Source organism: Tuber melanosporum, assembly GCF_000151645.1.
Source record: "Tuber melanosporum whole genome shotgun sequence assembly, scaffold_199, strain Mel28".
Lineage (NCBI taxonomy): Eukaryota > Fungi > Ascomycota > Pezizomycetes > Pezizales > Tuberaceae > Tuber > Tuber melanosporum.
Window position 1 is genome coordinate 72,834 of NW_003298862.1, and position 17,151 is coordinate 89,984.

At 46.5% G+C, this 17,151-nt stretch overlaps 1 protein-coding gene across 1 annotated transcript; it reads left to right on the forward strand.

The window, feature by feature from the left end:
- Nucleotides 1-1,511: 1,511 nt before the first annotated feature.
- GSTUM_00000511001 (uncharacterized protein) lies at nucleotides 1,512-6,485 on the forward strand (the record flags this gene model as incomplete). The annotated part of the gene is made up of 11 exons (XM_002837638.1): nucleotides 1,512-2,175; nucleotides 2,235-2,341; nucleotides 2,405-2,895; nucleotides 2,977-3,181; nucleotides 3,240-3,305; nucleotides 3,369-3,938; nucleotides 4,004-4,323; nucleotides 4,382-4,505; nucleotides 4,557-4,688; nucleotides 4,764-5,312; nucleotides 5,364-6,485. The coding sequence occupies 11 exons, from the start codon at nucleotides 1,512-1,514 to the stop codon at nucleotides 6,483-6,485; spliced, it is 4,350 nt and encodes a 1,449-aa protein (XP_002837684.1).
- Nucleotides 6,486-17,151: the final 10,666 nt, after the last annotated feature.

The following is a 17,151-nucleotide window of genomic DNA, read 5'->3' on the forward strand; positions in this document are numbered from 1 at the left end:
CCACCTGAACGGGATTATCATCCCATAATCTCCTGCTGCTGCAATTTCACACCCAACTTCAGACATGTCTTTATGTCATCCTATTTCAAGCTAAATAGTACATGTGTAAAACATTCCACCTGATGGCGTTGGTACTCCATCAAAGCCTTGAATATTGACCAGATTTAGTCTGTCTGTAAACAGAATTCTTAGTTCCTTTGCGAGTTCCTTGTTGAATCAGAACACATTGAATCCTGAATCTAACAGTACTCATAATTTGTAGCATTGATGATTTGGGTTTATATTGTGAATATAAGTATGTCTATCAGGGTAGTTATATTTCTTAGTTGTAGTGTGCTGAAAGTGCGTTTCTATGGGTAAGGTGTCAAATTGTCATTATGTTGTTTCAGCATGCCTGAGGTGTGATAATAACTGGAATGTTTATTACCATCTCTACCCAGTTTCTACCACTTAGGTCTCCTCAGATAAACTCATTTCCTTTTAGTATATTGGGCAGCCTACTACTAGCTGTCTTTACCCCTGCTGAGGGATTCCTATAGCTTCCACTTTTACTACTTGTGGAACCAATCTAGGAGGTTTCTGCTATCATACAAATATCATAGAAACAGAAGCCAGGTGTGTAGAGCTGGTCAGCTGTGCCTTTGATAACCTTCCTGGGCTTATTCTCCACACTGACTTAACTTAGACAGTGTCCTCACTTTATTGGGTTCTGTTTGATACCTGCATAGCACCTAAGAAGCAGTAACTAAAGATATTGTCTAGAGCTCTTGTACTGATTTCTCATATAGATCAAAGATGTGGTTCACTTTTCTTCTAGTTCCTTCATCTTAGCCCTACTGTCACTCTCTTCAGTACCCTTAGTGCTTGTCTGTTTCCTGTTCAGGTTTTAGTCTTTATCAGAGACATTTTAGTTTCCAGGTCAAGTGCCTGAGAGCTTGTGGGAAGTGCCGCTAGACTTCTGTTACTCGTACTTTTGGGGGTGGTTGTGGTGGCTGGAAAAGGGATAACTTATTTGGTACTGTACTCGAGTAGACTACTGGTAAACTTAAGTGATTTTCCTTCTGCAAAAGGAGCTATTATAGATCACTCGCTGGCTGTGAGCAAATGTGCACGGACCAAGTGTTCAACGCTTTCGGCCTGGTGCGTTTTCGTGGGGGCCTCTGACACACGCGATATTGTATTGAAGTTCGTTCCTATTTACACTTTCCCTCCACCAACTCCCTTTTTACTCCTCTCACCCACCCTCCCCCTCCCCTTTCTCACCCACGATATCACTACTTGTACACTCGGTATATAACTTGTCTATATTGTGCTTCAGTCTGAGCTTCCCATAATTTTCTTCGCCCCCTCTCTGTCCTCCATTGTTCTCTCGCCCTCCCTTTGCACTTCATCATAGACTACCGATATTATGTGTGCTCAAGGTTAGGAACTGCTGTTATTCCCCAGTTCACCCCCCCATTCCCGCTACCCGTTCGACAACCGTTCAATTTCTTTAGCCAATTTCGCTCCGAATGTCGAATCCTTCATCGTGGGCCAGATCCTTTCAGCACGCGCAAGCGGGGCCTCAACCTTGGGGCAATCAGCCGGGCCAAGATGCGCAGAACGGTCTCGCTCGGTCATCCCGACTGGACATTCCGAATGTTGTTCGACCCCCTCCTGCACGACAGCCCCCTCCCGATCCGTTTCTTCAGCCATCACACCCCCGAGCTGTTACCGAGAAACCTCTAATCATCGACCTGACCGATTCCAACCCCTCACACTTCCAGCGCGCCCTCATCAATACCGCCAAGATGGATGGTGTTTTTAATATACCACCAGTCACGCCCACTACTATTGAAACCCCTGTCGTTATGGAGCCTGTAAAGCCTTACGATGGCGCGCTGTGTTCTAGGTCTTCGATACAGAATTCGCGAACGAGAAAAAGGCTTAAATTCGCTCCCCAGGCATGCCCTCCCGCCTCACCCCAGTTTATCCAGCCCTCCAAGGTTTATCAAGGGGCCAAGAGCTCTTTAACTCCTCCCGCACTGAGTCGGGGGAACAGTAGCAGCAGACAAAAGCAGATTCAGCCACAACCGTCGAAATCGGATTTTTCAAAACCCAACACCCGTCGAGACAACAAGCCGAAACCTTACCTCTTGGAGGTACCACCCGGAGCGATGATGTTTCCAAGTTCAAGTGAGTGAGACTCCATGCTATATGAAGGGGGGCTTGTGAGCGCTGATGGCGGATTCTAGGATGCTCGGATTTTTTTCCATGGAAAGGGAACCACCCAGAAGATCATGTCACAGATGCTCAGGCCAGGAATGGGCAGTATGACAAGCTGTACGTTGGGAAGGGAAATGTCGGTTTGACCAGTTCGAGCTCCAATCGCGATATGGTACTTATGGCTTTGCAGAATGAGCAGGCGTCGGCGCGGCCCTCTCTGGTTCCCTCACTTAAGGGCAAATCGGCGCTTCCTTCACTCTCCTCGCTATTTCTAACAGTTCTAGATAAACGGCAAAAGTATAATAGGCTTACAACTCCCCCTACGTTCAAGCCACCTCCTCGCGTCACTCTTCCTGATATGAGGCGTGAGGCATGGCTGCGAGACCTGGCGAGTCCATTGGTCCCACTACGTAGGCTTTCCAGGACAATTCCTCATGGATTGAAAGGACCGATACTCCTGGATCAATGCGCTGCGAAATCGATACCAACAGCACGCGCAGTATGGTTTGCTCGCTGTGTAGGTGCTAACGAATTGAGGGGTCTGAAGCGTAAGGGGGTCGGCTCGTTCGCCGTCGGCAGTGAGACCAAATGGCTCAAGGAGTGGACGATCCAGGTAACGCGATTCCTGGAGCGAACGATTTCCGAATGTGGATCCTCTTCGGACTTGTGGAAGCAAAAGATGGTTTATGCGTAGGTTTTTTTTTCTTTTTTTCCTTCCCCTCAGATAACTTGTGGAAGTGCACTTTCTCCAACTCATATTTTCACTTTTAGGGTTCGGCTTTCTGCACATTTATTTGGGGAGAACCTGCTTGATAGAACTTTATTTTTGGAGTGGTATCTCTCATACCTGGAAACGTGTTCCTTGGATATGCTGCCAATAGCCTATTTGATGTTAAGCATATATTGGGATGAACTACTAAAGACCAGGAGGTTGGGACGGCGACTTGCAGAGGCCTTGTTGGGGAAAGCCGAAGCTGTAGGTTCCCTTTAGGTTTCGGGGTAAGCTGGAGTCTGCCGCTAAACGCTTTGTATAGATATTGGCGGCAGAGGATAAGGAAACATATGCCCCGCTTATGCAAAAACTCTCGATTTTATTGACGGTAGGCACTGTTATTGATGAATCATGCTTGCGTCTCTAATTTTTTATACTTCTCCTTTAATAGGATATTCTGTTTTTGCACAGGGAGTCCTTGATAGTCTCGAATAGCTGGGAATCATACCGATCTATATTAGAGGCTTGCGTTGACAGGAGGTGTTCATTTGTGAGATCATGTTTGCAGAACATATCTCAGAGGAACAAGAACCTACTATCTCCAATGCAGGCGAGGCAAAACGACTCTGTCTCATCTGGCCAGAGGAAACTAATAAACATGCTGGACTCAATAGCAATGCTCTACAGCATCGACGAGATATGGGAGAAATGCTGCTCATTAGAAGTTGCAGAGGATCAACTTGTCCGCTGCCTGTGTCAGTGGGCCACCACCTCCCTTCGAGTTGGCAAACATAGGATATATATTGTCGCAGGGCTCTTGGGATGCGCGAGGCGGAGTGGCATAAGTGTTCAGGATCATATGAAAAGCTTCTTGGAAGGGTTTGGAAGTAATGTCAAGGGAAGCAAGGATGACGTGTATCTTCTCGTCTCGGAGCTTGTTCGCTCCAAAACTTTCTCTGTCGCCTTGTACATGAAATGGCTTATCTCGCGAGGTATCCTGTCAGAGTATACGATCACACGGGTATGTATTCATCTATTTTTTTTTTTAAAAAAAAACTTGTGTCCTATGATTGACGTGTTGTGTAGGAGAGTCCTTGTCATGTCCGACTGCTTGCTGAAGTCCCAGTAACATCTGCGCCAAACCATATCCGCAATTTGCGTAGTATTCTGCTCTCGGATCATGGGTTCTCTGTCGAAGACGAGGTGACATCGTTGGAAGTGTCCAAGCGGATCCTTTCCTCGAAAATACCCGCAGTTTTCTACGGCGATCTTCGTGCCGGTGGGTCTGTGGAGAGATTTGCCCCCGAAGAGTTGGCATACTTTGGCAGGCTGAACCGGGCGGTCATGTACGAGCTAGGGCTTTGGATCCGGGAGAGTGTCCGGAAGCATGTTGTTAAGGGTGCACCGTAGGTCTTTGTCGAGTCCTTGGGCATTTGGGAGTAGGCTGACGGTGGGGTTGGTTAGTGTTGGTCGGGATAACTGGAGAGATCTTTCGGTTGAAGTTGGTATTACTGCTGTTAGGACTGAGGAGTTTGTCATGATTCGGCAGTTACTCGAGATTTTCAAGGATTTTCTGATTTTGGCTGAGGTTTGTTTCTCTCCTTTCCTCTTTACCATGTGTGCTTAATGGTGCGTTTAGGTTGTGAGAATGGTTACTAGCTCCGACAGCTCAGCTACTCTATCATCTGCAGCTGATACCGTGAGCTACAATATCGAAGTGTTCAGCTCCCTGGGCGCTGTAAAAGATAACTTGCAGCTACTTTACAATAGGGTGAGTGTGTTAATACCAAAATTGTATGAAAGGTTCTTAATGTTATAACTTCGCTAACACGCTTGGATCAAATAGTATAAAAAGCTACGAATGCGTCGAACATTGGAAAAGTACGTGCTAGTTTCATTGGTCGACTTGGCGTCATTTCCCGAAGCGCAAGCAGAAATTCGTCGAGAACTGGAGACCGAGCTGGCAAACTATGATAAACGCTTTCCTCGGGCATCAGTAGCATATTCCCCAGTATCAGAGAATATGGGCGACATGTTTGAGCATGGAACAGCTGATAGCAATGAGGAGATTGATCGACTGTTGCGGAACGGGGCTACCATCGACAAGCACAACCTCTCAAGGCTTTTCGAGACTATAGTTTCAAGGATGGAGACTTCGTTTGATGACAGGGAGAGTGTGGGAGCGCTGTCTTCTTCCGCAGCATACTTGATTAAGCTGAGACAGTTTGATCCTCTGGTTTTTGACGATCTGATGTGTGGGTGGGTGACGAGGTTGTTGCAGTCTTCTAGCAGGCCGCCGTTGCTGCAAACTCTATCTGTGCTTGTGGCTGGGTCTTGCCTGCAGCTCGATGTGATTGTTCAGGCAACATTGTCAGTTCTGAGGCCCCAAGCTAAGGTAAAACCTGATACTCCCAGAAATAGGAGTTTATTGTCTGACTAGGGGCAGATTTCGAATCCAGCTACTTCTGAGATTGCTGCTCAGACCCTGGATATTCTTGTCAACGATGGTACGAATGGGCTAAGTCTTTCACCATTGGAACTGTATAGCTTGAAGCGGAAGCGGAAGCTCTTTGCGTTGAAGTTTGTAGACAAGTTTGTCCAGTTGATACGTCTGTCGATTCAGATCTGTGCAGCGGCCTCCAATCCGGAAACCAAGAACCGCGTACGGGAGCTGATCCTATCGCCACCAGTTCTGGAGTTTCTCCGTGGCCTCGCAACAGCACAACCTGATACTCTTATATCCGATATCGTGGAGCCTCTATCTAAAACTGGAGAAACGTCACTGCTGCAATGGCTTCGTGTGCTGATAGACCATTTATTGGACGATCAGGAGAATGGTGGGTTATTCCCTCCCCACCCACCTCCCGAACCAGTGGCAGCAGTAGCTTACATCGGCCTAGACAATACAGACCTAGACCCCGAGGTTCAGGTGGCTCATCTTATTCAGTATGCCAATGATTTCTCCATCGGGTTATGCCAATTGAAAATGCGGATTATATTTGATGCGGAGAACAAAAGTACCTCGTCCTTCAGGCCAAGCGGTGATCATACGGGAGGTAGCGAAAACCCACTTATGAAGCCATTCTTTCAGGGCATTGCCTCCACATTCAAGGACCGGGTTACTATATGGACTGACCTGGTCTCGGTGCTGAATCAGGAGTGTGCTTATCAGGTATTCCACACACACATGTTGTGTAATTTCGTTTTCGATGCTAAATTATTGGTACAGATTCGCGGGTATGCCGAGGAGTTGGTGCTAAACTCTCCCACCTTCCCGCCTGTTCGGCTATGTCTTGGTCCGCTAGAACCGTCACTCGCGGAGGGTCGTGAGAGCGGGGAGACGCTTGCCCGAGCTCTACTTTCCGTGATTGAAGCCACTGCGTACAGCATTCCCAAGCAAGGCATCGCCTCAATCGCTACTCTGCTGGTGGACAAGCTAAATATGATTATCCAGTCCATCACCCTGCAGGAAGACGAATTGGAGAAGGCTGAGCATGTCGCTGTACCAGAGGTGTTTTGGAACGACTCACTTACGGAATCTAGGTGCTGGTATGTTTACCTCTTTTAAGCAAGGTTGATGCGTGATGGGGATGATTAATTGGGTATTTCGATAGGCTCCTGTTATTCCTCCGTATGGTTGTGTTACATCGTGCGGCATTTACCAACTCGAAATCTGGAGCTTCGGATCAGGGTCGGTTGGTCGTTGGACTGTGCACTTTACTTCAGGTATTCTACCCCCCGATCGCTATCGCCGTTACCAGAGCCTTTGCTGATGGCGATAATCCTTAGCACGAATTCATCCAACAAGACGAAGGCCTATTCAATTTCGTCTTTGATGTAACCAGTAGCTTTATCGATGGTACTTCACCCCCTCCCCCTCCTCTCCCATCTCTCCCTCTTCACAATAGCCTCCTAACACATACTTGATAGACCTAACAGAAGACACCCGCCTCCAAATCCGCCGCTATGCAAAAGCCAAACGCCCAACTCCGCGGATGACATACCTGATCGGTGGAGGAGAAGCCTCAGGCTCCACCCTGAAGGCCACCCAGCGCGGGAAATTGGTCGACTTCCCCGTCAAGCCCTGGGAGCGCCTTGCTGAGCCGTCGCCTGTCATCGGGGAGAACGACACGAGCATTAGCCTTACGCTGTTTTGCACGAGGAAGATTAGGTGTGCAAGGGGGGATGGGGGCTGTTAGGGTAGAAAGAAGAAAGAAAGAAAGAAAGGGATTGTATATGCTGGCGGGGGGTTTAGGGGGTTTTTTTATATTTTTTTTTATATCTAAAGATTATGAGACTTTGATTGGGTGGGTTATTGGACTTGTGTTGTATTATATATAGTTGGGCTTTTTTCTTGTACCCCGTGTGTCGGTTGTTGGTTGAGATATTAGCGGGGGATTAATAACTCCGGTTTTCTATGGTGGTATCTGGCACTCGGGCGCTTGGGGCTCATGATGGATGAGGCTTCGATTGTTTAGCGCTGTAGTGTGCGGCCGTGTCTATTAAATACGTATACCCCTTGAAAACACAGAATCATACCAAAATTTAATGACAATCATGTTAACAAAATGTGGGCATAGGAAGTCCAATTAAAAGAGTATAATAATATATTATAAAATTATATTATTATTTTCATATAAAAAAAGCCAAAAAAACAGTTTATCAATATATCATAGTAGATAATCTATACCGATGCAAGTCATTTCCGGAGGCATTTAGTCTAATTCCAATAACCGAGGATTTAATAGCACTGTACCATAGTAAATTGGATACGAATAAAAATAAAATGAAAGCTGCTCGTCTGACGATTTTGGCAAAAATTCCATTTTTACATATCCCAAGTATCATAATATTATAACGACTGCTACTTCTACACTGCTAAACATAGACAGACTATTCCAGACATGAGGGGGGACTCAGGAACCTTCACATATTTGCAACGATTTGTGAGTGAGAGTCGCCACGGTCCTGATATCGGTCGGTGAATGGAGGTTATCGGATTTGCGAACGCGGAGAGAGTACTGGGCATCGTAGTTTACTATTAAATATTCAAGGAAGATTTTTTTTTTTTATCTATCGTACAGATTTTAATAATATTATCATACTGCGCAGTGCTGTTTCGGATGCCCATGGCGGGGGTCTGGGGTTTAACTTGAATGGTTTCGGGTTGTACTGGAGACTGCTAAATTGTACGAGTACTGTACTGTATGATACCCTAAGTCTTCTACTCTTCCGTCTGGTGTCTACTCGGGAAATCGAGAGATTTAGCAGAACGTTATGATAAATGTTCCCAATTACCGTCCTTCCAACTGTTAGATTAATTTCCTTCGCGCTAGCAGAGCACTGTACTAGCGTCCTCACCCAGCGCTCTGTCATCCGCCCTTGGTTAGTGCTCAGATTAGGTAAGCGGCACCGCAATTTACCATACTCGCCCGGCGGCCTATCCCCCCCAGAATTAAATTTAGTTCAAGGTTAACGTTGCCTGATGGATTGATGGATAAAATGTCAATTTGGTGTGATTCCGGGATCGCACTGTGCGATGGGCCAGGCTTGGGTGCCTGCGAGTAGACTAAATGGGAGCTTGGTCTTCCATTGTGCGGGGATCTTAGTGTGGGTTTTAGTTTGTGTGGAGAGCTAAGGCCAGTCCCCTGTACTCTCGGGATCATGGCGAATAGGCTTTACGGGCGCATTGGCTCTGGACAGATGTATTGCGGGCTCTGGGGGGTGGATTCAGATTATTAAGTTTGTCAGTCAGTTGGGCGGGCAGGAATTAGGGCGATCACATGATATCACTCGGCGTCAAATGAAAGGAATGAAGTGTAGTAGAGGATGGAAAACTTCAATTGAGTGATGACCGCCACTTCAACTAGTACACATGCTTAGTGCCCCCCCTCCCCTTAAACATATGGTACACACAGGAAGTTTTGGCCCCCTCGGTCAATGGCGCTTCTGGCATTTAGACTGTGTGAAAGTCTCCCTTTCCTCCCATACCCCTGCCTCTTCCATAAGCCTTTGTGCCGGTTGAAGGGCTCTGTACCAGGTGGTATCTTTTAGGGACTCGGTGTTGGAAATTACGTTATTCCTTTCCTATCCGGTGATGGGGCTGTGTTAGTCATGTGACACAGCCACATGACCGAGTATATATGCTATTGTATTCTAGCATCTTCTATTGTATTCTAGCATCTCCTAGAGATTTCCTTGGTATGAGGCAGTGCTCGTGTAACGATAAATGGGTATATAAAGGGCAGTTTCAGCCCTGTTCTTAGAGAGAGCGCGCAAGCTTAGATTAATCTTTAAGTCTTCAGATTTTATTGTGGTTATCATTGTTACTTCGTTATCACAACAGTTAGTACAATAGATACAAATATTTTCACTCGGTAACGTATGCTTCGAGTTCGCATAAACAGAAGGTGATAGGATCCTCGGGATCCATGCCTTCAGGGAGATCATTGCCGAAGATATCACATAGCGCGATCTGAAATTCCGGTGGTCCAGTAGAATAGGTAGCGGGTACTGGGAAAACTGTCAAATTAAAAGATTCAACGATATCTTTATAATCCTCGGAGGCGCGAAACAAGTGCAAGGTGGCCGTTAGCTCTCCAATTAAGGGCTTTTGCAGCTTGGCTTGCTGATTGAGCTGCTCTAAAATTTGTGCCGAATCTGTTTGGCAGGTTGATTGGTCTATACTGTCGATCGCGGTTTGTTCTTCGGTATTGCTGCTCCCATCGGTGGTGTCGTTCTCTGACTGAGACTCTCCGACCTGGTCACCCCTTGATTAAGTTTCGACAAAGGACAGAACAATGACAATTTTGGTCTACCCTTTGGTACAGAGAAGCCATAGACGTGTATCCTCCATGAGATTCTCCCAGCCCTCCGTCCATCCAGTCTCACAAACAATCGCAGGAAATCTCGAGCCGTTCAACTTGGCAAAGGCATCTGGAATTTTTGAAGATGCACCGCTCCAACCGCCTTGGAAACCTCGAAATGCTGAACAGTTAGCCAGATTCTCAAGGGGATTTGCTTATTACATACAAGTGCCTGTGCCAACAGAAAACAACTGACTCGTTTTTAGTGATCCAATTTTTCCGACAAGAAAGGAAGAGAAAGTATGATTGAAAAAATAGTGGAGGGAGTCGTGGGTTGCCGTTGACATGCATTTTATAATAAGCCACTCGGAAAGGGAGTTGTACTCATAACGGATATGCTTGTTATCTTCAAGTTCCGGGTTTTCAAAGGTCCAGTTTTGGAAGTCCTTGATTGGGACGTGTTCTAAACACAGGTCATTATCCTATATTTGGAGCACTCTAATATTCTCGGCTACTGCAGTTCTCGGAGGGTAAAGGCGGGTTTCATCGAGAAAGCGTTGACCCCGGAGTTGGAAATGCCAAAACCGGTAGTGTCCGACGGCCTGTTCAGAAGAATAGGAAGTTCACCGAAGGTGATGCGGGTGGAACTGGTGGGGGGAATTGAGATTGGTTTGTGGGGGGGGTAGAATAACGGAGTTGAGAGTTGGAAGAGGCGTGGGAATTGTCAGTGGTGAACTGACCTTTCTTTTTTTCGGGGGGTGGAGGTTTCCCAGGGTTTTGTGGGGTGGGGGGTGTGCTGTTTTTGGTGTGGATACCAGTCGGACTCGACTCTCCAATGTGGGTGTGTGGACTCGGTAGGCATCAGTGCTCCCAGTCGTCCAGTCTGACTGCCGTCGACGGCCATCGGACGATGACTGGATGGGACGACAAGGACGAGGACGAGTGCCGTCCGACGGCCATCAACTAAAATTGGTCAATGCACCCAATGTCACCCAGTAAGACACAGAGAGTGCTACTATAAGTTAAACCAAAAATAAGGTAAAACAAATAAAAATTTTAATGGGGAAATATGGCACCCATAAAAGGAAAGCCAGGACTAGTGCCATCCGACCACCGTCGCCCCGTCCAGTCCGTCCAAAGACGAGACATTGTCGTCCTCCATCGTCCTGACCCCATCTAGGACGGACTGGACAACTGGAAGCGCTGGTAGGCATCATAGAGGGATGAAATGCTGCCACCTCCAGTGGGAATAGGCTCTCGGTTACCCGAACCTAGTGGGATTTTATTAGACCACATGCTTCAAGTAAAATTGATGGGTAAGAGGATTCTAAAACGATAGCAGAATGAGGAGGATTAAGGGACGGCTAGGGGATGATAGAAAAGGAGGCGAGAAGAGAGGAATAGCAAAGGAGGAAGCGAGAACAGGAAGATGAGAGAGATGGATGAGAGCGAGGGTATTATCTTACTCATATACGCAAGCATTTTAGAGATGACGGATTTTTCGTCATCTTCCTAAACCTCTCAAGCGCCACTGCCTTCCTCTCCGCCTCACCATCATCCTTAGACTCGACCTCAATCACCCGCCTTTTTTCCAACTTCTTTATGATGGAGTAGAATTTACACCACTTCATCATATCCGTTCTGAGAGGCATCCAATAGTGGTGTCTGGCCCTCATTATGTGGCGCGTTGCAGTTGACTTCCTCGGGTCCGGGCAATATTTTAAAAAATGGCATAGTCATGTATTATCACTCACTTAGTGCACTGAAATCATATGATACATGTGAATCTGCCCCTGCCGCCCCTAATCTAAGCGACTCTCTTGAGATTCTGTAGTATAATCCATGGAAACAACGTGTTTAATTATGAAAATCTTTACCCGAAGATAATATATAGTGAAAAAAATAGTAAAAAGCTAAATCTAGATGCTAATTCTGTCAAAGGACTGTGCAAATCCTATTGCTTGGCGGGCCCGGTCGGACCAGTACTGGCCAAGTCGGTTCCAATGATTCTGACCGTCCAGTCGGTCTAATTCCCACTATTGGACCAGGATTGACTTTCTAATGGGCTAGCTGGTCCAGCTCAGTCTTCCCCGGACGATTCGGGACCCTGCTTGTTGTCGTTGACTTCTCCCTATTCAAGTAATATTTCACTTCTCCCTCAAAACAACACCCAGCCGCTAACCAGAGTAGTGTTCGGTTGTTCTTATTCGAATTGTCAGGGTTGATCTCTTGCCTTCCGTGTAGTATTTTCACCACTCCCTTCTGTCCAAAAAGAGGCCATTTGAGAGCGGCATTCAACCCCAATTACTTAGTATATTAGAGTTGACCTCTTCCGGTCCGAATAGTATTTTCACTACTCATTCATATCCTTTCAAAGTGGTGGCTGAGAGCAATGTTCAACCATTACCACTTGGCTCTTCAGGTTTGACCTCATGGCGTTCAAGTAGTATTTTAGTCACTCCCTGATATTACATCCAAGCGGCCCACAAGAGCTGTGTTCGACTATAAACATTTTTCTTGCCAGGGTCCACATCTTTCTGCCCCGGCAGTGCTCTCACCGTATCCATTCTGAGCAGCATGTGAGAGGGGTGTTAGGCTGTAGTCATCGGGATTTTCGAGGTTGACTCCTTCTAACCTGAGTTGAATTTTCACCACTCCTTCTTTCCCGACCAATTAGCATATAAACGTGCCATCAAACGCCTGAAAGATACACCACATACCAAGTTAATTCATTAATGTTTCTTTTGAATTGAACACATCTGGCTGAGCAGATCTGTGGTTGTTGAGTTTACTGTCGAAACTGGTGTCTATCTAATGCATTAAACTGTAGCAGGCTTTAGAGCAGCTACCATCAGTGCATCGTCCAGAGCTAAAACCGTGATTTCAACTCTTGTATTAGTCTCTATCTCTATCCTAATGTCTACAAGATAGCCAAACCTATTAATTCCCTGATCAACTTTGACTACCATCCTAACTCTCACAAAGTTCCGTCACCCCTTCCGCCTCCCTTGCTGCAAGCAGCAACCCCCCCGGACCAACAGCTGCCTTGGCTCCAACTGTTATTGACTTCTGTCGTGCATGATTCCGATATCATATTTTAGCTTAAATGACGCCTCCTTAGAACTTGAGCTGTGCATAAGCGTAAAGGCTCGAACTGTACATGTCCAAAATACAAAGGGAAGGTAGTGGTTAATAAAGCTAGCAACTGTGGAGATCAATGTGACAATTTTTACCATTTTCTGAGTGGCGCCTTTTGTCAGTTTGTATCGATTGTGAAAGTCATTATTTTCTGTGTCTTTGATGTAGTTACTATCTGCGATATAAATGTCACTATTGAATGTTGTGCTAGGCACTTTATTAAAATTAGCAAATGCAAGCCCCATTTTCCCGTGGGGCCCTGCTTCTGGTAAGGAGTTGTTGGAAATCATAAGATGCTGCTTGTCATGCTTGCTATTATAGCTCTTGGTCGTCTTTCATCACCGTCGCCAGTTTGTACGTTTTTACCTATTCATCCGCTATCGCCTGCCTATACGCTGTTGCCTGTTCCTATCGCTGCTGTTCCAGTTACCGCTATTGTCGCTCTTTATCGTCCGTATCCATCGTCGCTCTCCGTCGCTGATATCCATCATTGGCATCTGTCCTTTGTCGCCCATGCATATACAGTCACTCGGCAGTTCCTGTTCGTGAAACATGTCTCGCTTTCCTAAGCTGCCTCTTGAAAATCCCCGACCCACGGAATTGATCCTGATATTTCTTTTCTTCACACCCTCTAGTAATAGCGTCGTGCTCAAGTCAATCAATCCACATTTCGTCCTTATTTCTTCCTCCCAGTAATGGGCAGTGGAACCGGAAATATAGGAAGCGAAAAAAGTAAACTCCAAAATCATCCAGAAGAGATGTGACTGCCGGTGAGGAGGGTTTGATAATTTTCCTCTTCCTCTGCCCCCAGAACATTGCCCCGGTTTCCCAAGTTATGGGGGCGGCCTTGGGCAATAGTTAAAAATTTCCTGGTCCGGGTATGTGAGCGTCTATCATCTTAAAATATCCTTCTTCTCAGTCATGCCGCTATCTCTTGTGACCCTTGACAAATACCGGAAGTACAGTTGTACAGGGAGCGGAATAGAATGGGGGTCGACCATAACGGGATGGCTATAGGAAAGGGGTGGTGATAAACTTCATTCCCTTGCTTGGCACTCTCTAAACCAACAGTAAAGACAGGAGCAGATATGGAGTATGGCAAAATCATCCTAATCCTTTCATTGATACCGCTTATATCTCATTTCTGCCATGCATGTCCTAACTTCCCCGCCCATTCCTGTGTCAGCAAAGGAGAGGGGGGTCTGGGGGGTCTGGGGGTCCTTCACTATAAAGTTAAATCGCAATAACTCCGGGCAAGAGGAACCACCCAGAGCAGTCCTTGAAACGCTTCAGGTAGTTACAACTCATTACCGGTATCTCCCTTCAACCCAAAGATCTTGTGAGTGTTCCATTTAATCATTATTTTCCTCATTCAATTTTAATTTTGTTTGGCCCTCTAATAAGTTTATCACTCTCCATTTTGGCAGGTTGATCGTTGGCAACTCTCAAGCCAGAAATCCCACCATCCTCCCACTGCCCGCGCCTCTATAGCACAATTGCAAACTCTCGGATCACGAAAAATTCTGCCGAGCCACTGTACTATCGTCCATTCGTATGTTATCGCCCGTTCGCTTGCAGCTGTTGCACAGAGGTCGCCGCCCGTTTTTCGTTGCTGCAGAGAGGTCATCGGCATGGAAGGTTGGCGATGGTAGGCGGGAGAGTTCTTTGCGGGGGGAGAGCGGGATGCGCGGCGGATAGGAAGGCAGGAGAGCTCTGGGTGGAGTGGCAAGATGCGCGGAGGCTAGGAAGGCGGGAGAATTCTTTGAGAAGCATTTTTCTTTTCTTTTGTTAGCACGGGAGTCTGAAAGAGGGATATGTGTGGTGATCATTAGACGGATTGGAAAATGTGCTCGTTTTCGGCTTTATACATCTCCTGTCTTTTCTGTTCATTAGCTAGGAGCGCGAAACAGAGATCTTCTTTCCTTATCCGAGTCCCATTATATGATCGAGCCTGCTCTTGTTGCTATAACCCTGCCGTTCTTTCAAAAGGAGCCTTCCATCCCGTAATTAGGCCTATAGAATCCCGAACTGGTCGGTCCTGAGTCGGCTCTTGGTACATTCCATTTACTATATCAACTTTCTATACGGACAGGTGGTAGGTGTTATACCAGCATTTGAGAGTTCCCTTGGCCCGGGAAGTAAGTGATCAAATTAACCCATGGAAAAGCCATATGCGTCACAGCCGCTCACTCGGAATAAACAGCCTGTGGACTCAGCACCTCACACCAATGTACCCTCCCCGAGCTTTATAAGGTCTGACCCGACTCCGCACACCCACATGGGCCCATTACACCGTTCCGCATTCAGTCGCCCGTTCGCGTAAAACATGGACAGCGGTTCCCTTCATCCACACTTTATTTAGGAACCCCCCTCACGATAGGACATGTCAGTCAGGCAGATAAGTGGATGGGTGGGAATAGGCAGCGATCACGGCTTATCATCCGGTATCACAACTAGCACCTACCCATTTTCGAAGAAGTGTTGCGGCATGAATACATCGGGTAATGGTAGTGCTTCCGTGTCGCTCGGATGGTAGGCCAGAATACGCAGTAAAGCCTGCTATGAAAGATGGAGGTTCCTGTGAAAGAACAAAGTAAATAAGAAATACAATACAACGAAATACAACAACCGCCCTGATTGGCCCTCACCCTCTGAAGCCCTTTCTCTATTACTTCAATATGCTTCGGTGGTATGCCTCGGAGGGAAGGTGGGGGGACGGAAGCTCCCACAGGGTGAAGATATAAACCGGGGTGTGGAGGTTGGGTTGGCGGTGGCGGGTGTGCCTGCGGAGTTGTTGTGACCTTTGCGGAAATGGCACCGATTAATAAGGAAGGTCCACCCGAAGCTTTAGGCTGTGCCGGAGGTAGCGGATGTCGGGAGGCTGTAACAGCGCCGTTGCCCTCACATGGCGGCGCGAGGAGGCCCGTTCAAGCAGCCCATATGGGAGGGGTAGTTGCATAGGTAAACTATCTCCACAGTTGATATCAGAGCCCCCCACCTCTACCAGGCCAACAATCCCGATGTTGGATGCACAGCGTAGATCGCAGAGCGTGGAGCACTTATCGAATGAGGGAGGTTCGGGGGGACTGATGAGGTAAGCGGGCCCCTAGGCAATGATTCTGTATACATATAATTGGCACTGCCACGAATGAACGCACTGCCCGAGCAGAGTGGCTGCTATCCAATCAGCGAGCTCGGTAATATACAGTATGTACACCCAAAGGTTTAAAATACTGTGCGTGGACAAAATTAACCACAATTCAATGGAGGAAAATCTTCGGCGATGACAACTACACTCACCCACCAATCCATTATCATAAAAACCAAATTTTATTTTTAAAAGATGTAAATACATAGTAGAAATTAATATTTGGTATACCATCCATCAGCCTTAATAATTGCCTCTATTCTATCCACCATTGATCCAGCCAAAGTATCAAAAACCTTTGGGTCAAGAAGTTCACAACAATGAGTGATGGCCTCTACTATTGCCTTCTTGACCACATTGACATCACCCTTCATAAGATATAGCTCAGGGTAGTGCTTGTGAAGCTTACCTTTTACCAGAAACCAAATATTCTCAATTGGATTGAGATCTGGTGAATAGGCAGGAATTTCCATCAGTGTAATTCCCTGCCCTCTGAGCCATCTTCTAAAAGGGAAGTGAGTCTTAGCATTGTCAATGATAAAAAATACCTCTTCTTCTCCATCCTTTTCTCTGATATTCTCTCATATCCCTAGAAGGTCATAATGATCATAAACATCAATAGTTGACTTCCCAGTAACTCCACCCCTAGCAGAAGAAGGATCAGGAAAAACAGGCAAAAAAAGACCATGAGTTTGACTATAAAAACAACCAGTCATCATCTGGCTAATCCCTCTCTCCCCTCTCCTAGCCTTAGGTTCAACACAATCTTTATTCTATTTCTTATATGGGTATCTGAAAACCCATTTTCTCCTCTTTCCTCCTCCTCTTTCCACAGCTACCTCATCCCCCCACATTGCTTTCCTTCTCCACATCTTCTTTGTCCAATGCCTATGAGCTAATGCCCATTCCAACCTCTCTTGAGCTAGATCCTCATCCAAATAAACTCTCTCTTGTGCCATCCACTTTCTAAGATGCTTTTTTTCAAGTCTTCTCCTTACTGTCCTACTAGAAACATTGGGAGCAACTTGCTCAGCAATGTCAGAATAGGTAGTATGGTGATTTTTAAGAGCTTCCTCCACCATAGTATTATCCTGTGACTTGGTAGTTTTGGGATGTCTTCCTCTACCCTTATTCTCCTTACC